Consider the following 6,107-nt stretch of genomic DNA (forward strand, 5'->3'; position numbering starts at 1 on the left):
TCCCCGGCCCGGCCCCGGGGCGGTGCCGCAGCCGCAGCCGGAGGAGCCGGAGCCGGAGCCGGAGTCAGAGCCGGGGGCGGCGCGGGGCGGGCGCTGCGGGAAGATGGCGGCGGCGGCGGCGCCGGCGCAGCCCTGGAGCGCGGAGGAGCTGCGGAGCGAGGCGCTGCCCAAGAAGGACATCATCAAGTTCCTGCAGCAGCACGCGGCGCAGGCGGTGCGGCCGGCAGCACGCGGCTCCCCCCTTCCCCTTCCTTCTCCTTCTCCCCTTCTTTCCTCTCCCGTTCTCCCGGCCCCGCCGCTCACGGCCGTGTCTTTGCAGTTCCTGGCCGAGCACCGGCTGCTGGGGCAGGTGAAGAACGTGGCCAAGACGGCGAACAAGGAGCAGCTGATCGCGGCCTACACGCAGCTCTTCCACACGCAGGTGGGGCCGGGAGCGGGGCTGGGGCTGTACCGGGCCATATGGTACCGTACCGGGCCATGTGGGGCTGTACCGGGCCGTGTGGGGCCGTGTGGGGCCGTTTGGGGCCCTGACGCCGCCGCCCCCCGCAGCGCTTTCGGGGCACGGAGGGCGCGGAGCCGGCGGTGGAGCCGTCGAGGCCGGGCAAGGCGGAGGAGGCCAAGGAGCGAGCGGCCAAGCCCGAGGAGGCCCGGGACGAGGTGGGTGCCGGGGGGAGGCGGGGGCCGCGCCGGGGCCCCGCTGCAGCCCTGACCCTGTGCCCGTGATCCCAGGGGCCGCCGAAGTACACCAAGTCCGTGCTGAAGAAGGGCGACAAAACCAACTTCCCGAAGAAGGGAGACACCGTGCACTGCTGGTACACCGGGAAGCTGCAGGACGGGACGGTCTTCGACACCAACGTGCAGACGGGTGAGGCCGTGCGGAGCGCTGGGGTTTTGCTCCAGACACTGAGGGGAAAGCAGCTGGGCTCGTCCAGCGGCCGTGGTGGGCCTGGCCCGGCTCCAGAGGCACGGCTTGTGCTGTCGCCTCGCTGCCAGGCCGGCCCTGCACCCGCTGCGCTCAGATTTTCCATGAGGGGAGGTCGGGCGGTATTTTAGGGCTGGTGGCTGTAACGTGACACTGCTGCATCTCGCCAGGCCTCGAGTTTCGCATTCTCCAGGCCACAAATAATGTGAAATGCGAGGACTCAATAAGCCCAAAAATTAATCCTGAGGAAGGATGGGTCCTGCTCAGGGGGATGTCCTTATCTACGGAACTCAGCAATGAGTTAGCTTCCCTAAATATCCGCTAATTGGTGTATTTCTGTAATAAGCCCCCAAGTGTGGAGGCCCTGGAGCGACAGTGGTTTGAAGTAGTCTCTTCCACAATATTTACTGCAGAGATGTTAGTAATTATCTGACCTTTTGATCAGAGGATTCATGCGTATGAAGTCTGAACTGCCAGAAACTGTCTTCCAGCAGCGGTGTTCAACACCGAGAGGAACAGCAGGGCTGTCATTCACATACCATCTGTCATTCAGCCTACCTGTTTTAAAATCTTTCTACAGCACTGAAAGCAAAATTGGTTCCCTAATGACTTTCATTTGTTTGTTTGATTCAGTAATCCATTTGTGACATCTGAAATCTCGTCATTCAGAAATTGCTCTTATAGGTTCGGTGGATCCATATCTGAAAGGTGCTTGTCAGCTTTAGCTGCTGGTGCACCTTGATCATTTGATAAAGTTTTTAGTGCACAGCACTAAATTTTTCCCCTAAAAATCTGTCAGTGTGCTAGAAGTAATATCATCAGAATAGGTAGCTACGTAAAGCGTGATCATAACAGCAAGTTTCAATGGAAGTGTTGTATGTGTTGGAGCGGTGTTAAAGCAAATGAAAATACTACTTTCTTTCAGGTTCAAAGAAGAAAAAAGCTGCCAAGCCTTTAAGTTTCAAAGTTGGCGTAGGAAAAGTTATCAGAGGCGTAAGTAAATCGTTACTGACTCCCTCAGAATCCAAAAAGAGTTTTCACACTGCAGGGTTTATGGTTGCGATGCGGGTTTCGAGCTGTTGGCTCTTGATGTGAGGTAAAAAGGCACCTTGGAAGCTTTTACATCAGCAGGATGTAATATTTATTCATTATGGATGCATCCATCCGTCTGCAGTGTCACTGCTCTCGTTAAGTGGCGTGTGGTCTGACAGCTGCATGTTCCCAGGACACGTACAGCCTCTTGCTGTCTGTGTCGTGCTCTGCACAATAGGCAAGATTATCGGGTTCCCGGGGCTCTGTGCTGGGTGCATTGTGTGCTTCAGTCAGTCAGGAGATGGGGTTTTGTCAGCATCTCTTTTTATTTGTCTCAATGCTTCCTCATGTATAGCTCAGCTCATCCATTAAGTGAACTGTATGCTGAAACCCCAAATTGTAGTTCCATCGTGTGCCGAACCGAGCTGCAGTTTTGGTGTTGTCATTCCTCTGCTGTATCCAGCACTGGCTGTTGGGGTAGCAAAGGCAGAATCTGCGTGAGGGGAATACCCAGACAGACTAAAAGCACCGAGAGTTCAGTGTTCTGTGTATCCGCCTGCTCGTGTAAATCTTAAGTCACAGAAACTGGTGTAAACCTGCTGTGTCAGGGAGGTACCAGCGTATGCACAAAGCAAATGTGGTGCTCGACTCCACCGCGTTGCTGCTGCTGAGCTCGTGGTGATATTTATTGGTGGCTGCCTGCACAAGATAAGAATACAAGAAGGATCCTGTGCCTACACGACTTTTTTCTATGCAGTCATGCACATGCCCCTCCGTGCTGCCGCTACATAGAAAGGCAGCCTTGTGGGCACCACCGGGAAGGGGAGAATGGCCTTGGGCACATGGCCAGTACTGCAGGAGTTGCCTGGGTTCTGCTTTAGTATCGTGGCTTAACACTCCTGTGTTTTGTGTGGGTGCCAGACACTGCTCAGGCAGTCACAAGAAATGCGTAGCAGCTGTTCGTTGTGAAGTGTCGATACGATGCTGAACTGATCAGCAGCTTGGGGCAGCGTGGGTGAGTCTTGGAGAGGCACAAGCACTGAAAATACAAGTAGGCGTTAAGAGTCAGCCTTAAATAAGCACCAATCCACTTTGTGGTAAATGCGCTCTGTAACTGGATGCTTACGTTGAAGCAAGCACGTTGATTTCATCGGCTCAGTCGGAGCTGTACAACATAAAAGCGTGAACCCGAGCTGTGGTGTCCAGGGTAAATGTTTTCTCACGTGGAAAGAATGGAACTGCCCCAGTGTACACCTTGGGGTGGACGAATGCGCCCAAACAAATTATGCGATATTGCACGGGTCTTCATAGGAACAAGGTGAAAAATGCATCTAAAATATACTTTTTTTTTTTTTTTAAGTGCTTTAGGACTTTGTTTTTATGTTTGTCTTTGTTTTGTTTTCAGTGGGATGAAGCTCTCTTGACGATGAGTAAAGGAGAGAAGGCTCAACTGGAAATTGAACCTGAGTGGGCGTACGGCAAGAAAGGGCAGCCTGATGCAAAGTATCCTTTCACAATCCACTACTGGCTGCTGTCTTAAGTAACCTGGAAACCCCTCGCAGAATGATGTGCTTTGCAGGCAGGCATAAAATGGGGAAGCAGTCACTTGCTGCTTATAGCAGGCTGTGTTAAGGAATACAGTAAGTCCAGTGAGCTGATGGAGCCAACTGCCCCTTTCTTTGGAAGCAAACCTCCTGTGCAGGGGACTGTGTACCAGTTGATAACTTGCTAGTGTCTCCTGCCTTGGTTTTATTCTAGCTGCTTCTGAATGCTTACCCCTGCAGCACAAAAGGAGATGCTGGCAAGTGTAGTTGTGGGGTGAGAGGCAGAGCATCTGCTGCTACTGAATAAAAAGCAGTCAAAGCTTGTCTGGAAGCAGCAGTTCTGGGAAACAACTGAAGGAGGGGTCCTACAGAACACTTTTTTACCAACCCTTCCTGGCATTTATTAGGAATAAGGAAAAGGATTATTCTCTCTTCCCCTAACCTTATGTCCTGATAATTTGAAGTGTTGTCTAAACAGCTAAAACAACCCCCACCTTTCTCCCCACTGCAGTACGCCTTCAGACAATCTAACCTCTCAGAGGGAGACACGTGAGTGTCCCAAAAACAGAGCCAGTGCTCAGGCAGTTAAGGTGAAACTCAGCTGTTTATCGTAAGAGGAATTGGAATAATGAGCAGTACGTTTTAATACAGGTGTATCTGCAGAGCTGGTTCTGAACATCTTGTGAGCACTCATATTAAACAGCAGCAGTGGCTACATACTAAATCCAGTACGGTAACATAGGCCAGGGAAATGTAAAACTGGCAAGGAGCAGGTGGTAAATCACTTAGCAAAGCTTTGTAAACATAACTGTGTAGTGCTTGTCTTTTTTAAAGCTTCCTTAACTTGTGTCAACAGGATTCCACCAAATGCAAAACTTTTCTTTGAAGTGGAATTGGTGGATATTGAATGAAGATTTTCTTTGCTGCTGGGAATCCATCTGAGCAAGAAAGCTTCTGACAGCTGCAGTTTTGCTCTTGTAACTTCAGGGTATAACTACAACTGTGGCCTTGTATCGAAACCAAGTTTGTTCCCCCCAACTGCTGTACAGTAACATACCACTAAAGAAAACATTGTTTATACTTGCAACTGATTTTACTTTCGTGTACGCTTACCTTAAAACTATTTAGCTGGGGGGAATGGGGATGCATGAGACTACATTAAAACTGCTGAAGGAGAAGTAGCGCCATCCTGACCTGCCGTGACTGCTTTTATCGATCCTTCTCGTACTGGGTCATGTTTTACTGGAGTGTATTTACCTCAACACCACGCTCAAGTCAAAGCAATGTGTTTCTCTCTCAGCTTTATCTTTTGTGCAGCTGTTAGGTTTTACAACAGCACTCACCAACGGTATTAGTTCATCTAAAACATTAGAGGGGAAGAGGAAGGTGATGCTTTGTAATGCCATACGTAATTCTTAAACACACATATATATTAGATTTCACCTTTAAATATATTTTGAAGTGTCAGGCATGATACTAACCCATTCCTGAAAGAGAACTATGTCTGCCTCAAAGTTCCTGAGGTGATTCTATACTAAAGGTACAGATTTTTTTTTAAACAAGACAGCAGTAGAACCTGCAGAGGCTGGAATTCTTAGTGTGAATGAGGAAACCCAAGAAAGCTCCAAGAACTACTGAATTCCTTGCTTTTATTACGAAAATGAGAATGATCACTTTGATCAAATGAAAAAAAGTTTGCTCACATTGTGTACATGAAAAACTCTAGATACAAAAATCATCCCAAACACAGTTTGTGCTTCTTAAAAAAGAATGCAACATCATTTTGCACTGCATTTTAATTTTTGACCCCCCACACAGAATAGAAAATACATATCACAGCTTTCAAAGGCTGCCATATTAAGCTGAAGAGTTTGTTACAACACTACAAACAAAGTAGTCTCAGATTCGCTCACTGGGGCATAGAAAAAGATCTCACGGTGAAAGCAGGTTATGATTTGCCTGGGAAGGGGAGCAGAACAGGTCAAAGGAGAGCCTTGGCCCTGAACTGGCAGCCAGCCGAGACCGGCTTGTTTCCTATAGCAGCCACTGGGGCTAACAGAAATCACAACTGCTTTTAGAAAAGAAAAAGGTTGGATTTATTGATTGAATCTGTAGCATTGTATTGGGCTTAGGTGGCAGGATTTTGCTAGCAGGCAGCTGCAGGGGTTGCTCCAAGTCAGATGAAAGCCAGTTCCAGCCAAAATTGCGTCAAGGAGTGCCAGCTGCACTGCTGTGACAACACATTTAAGGAAGGCTAAAACACACCACACAGCAGCTGCAGGAGCAACAAGAGAAAAATATGTGCAACATCTCTGCAGCCCCACGGTTACTGACGGAGAGGGCAGGAGGTGCTCCAGGTGCCCCAGCAGCCCAGGGGGTGCCCTGACAAAGCAGACGCTGCTGCAGCCTGCAGAGGACCCCATGGCAGAGCAGCTGGATGTGCCTCAGAACCTGCAGCCCCTGGGGGACCCACGCTGGAGCAGCCTGTTCCTGAAGGGCTGCACCCCATGGTACAGGCGCGTGCTGGAGAAGCTCTTGGTGAGCTGCAACCCCGAGGGATCACGGTGCAGCACTTGGTGAAGGACCATGCCCCATGGGAGGGACCCCCA

The 6,107-nt window shown here is 50.1% G+C and overlaps 1 protein-coding gene across 1 annotated transcript; it reads left to right on the plus strand.

Moving 5' to 3' along the window:
- Positions 1 to 30: 30 nt before the first annotated feature.
- On the plus strand, positions 31 to 4,685 carry FKBP3 (FKBP prolyl isomerase 3). Its single transcript, XM_084287155.1, has 7 exons — positions 31 to 214; positions 320 to 421; positions 550 to 657; positions 730 to 865; positions 1,848 to 1,915; positions 3,360 to 3,457; positions 4,355 to 4,685. Exons 1-7 carry the CDS (start codon positions 104 to 106, stop codon positions 4,407 to 4,409), a joined length of 678 nt encoding a protein of 225 aa, XP_084143281.1. The 5' UTR covers positions 31 to 103; the 3' UTR covers positions 4,410 to 4,685.
- The last annotated feature ends 1,422 nt before the right edge of the window (positions 4,686 to 6,107 follow it).

Source organism: Netta rufina (genome assembly GCF_964035555.1).
Source record: "Netta rufina genome assembly, chromosome: 5".
In the NCBI taxonomy this organism is placed as follows: domain Eukaryota; kingdom Metazoa; phylum Chordata; class Aves; order Anseriformes; family Anatidae; genus Netta; species Netta rufina.

Excerpts from the sequence above, each read along its gene's own strand:
- FKBP3 (XM_084287155.1), top strand. The coding sequence starts at position 104 with ATGGCGGCGGCGGCGGCGCCGGCGCAGCCCTGGAGCGCGGAGGAGCTG. Across the intron at positions 422-549 it reads CGCAGCTCTTCCACACGCAG|CGCTTTCGGGGCACGGAGGG; the intron begins GTGGGGCCGGGA and ends CGCCCCCCGCAG. Across the intron at positions 866-1,847 it reads CGACACCAACGTGCAGACGG|GTTCAAAGAAGAAAAAAGCT; the intron begins GTGAGGCCGTGC and ends ACTTTCTTTCAG.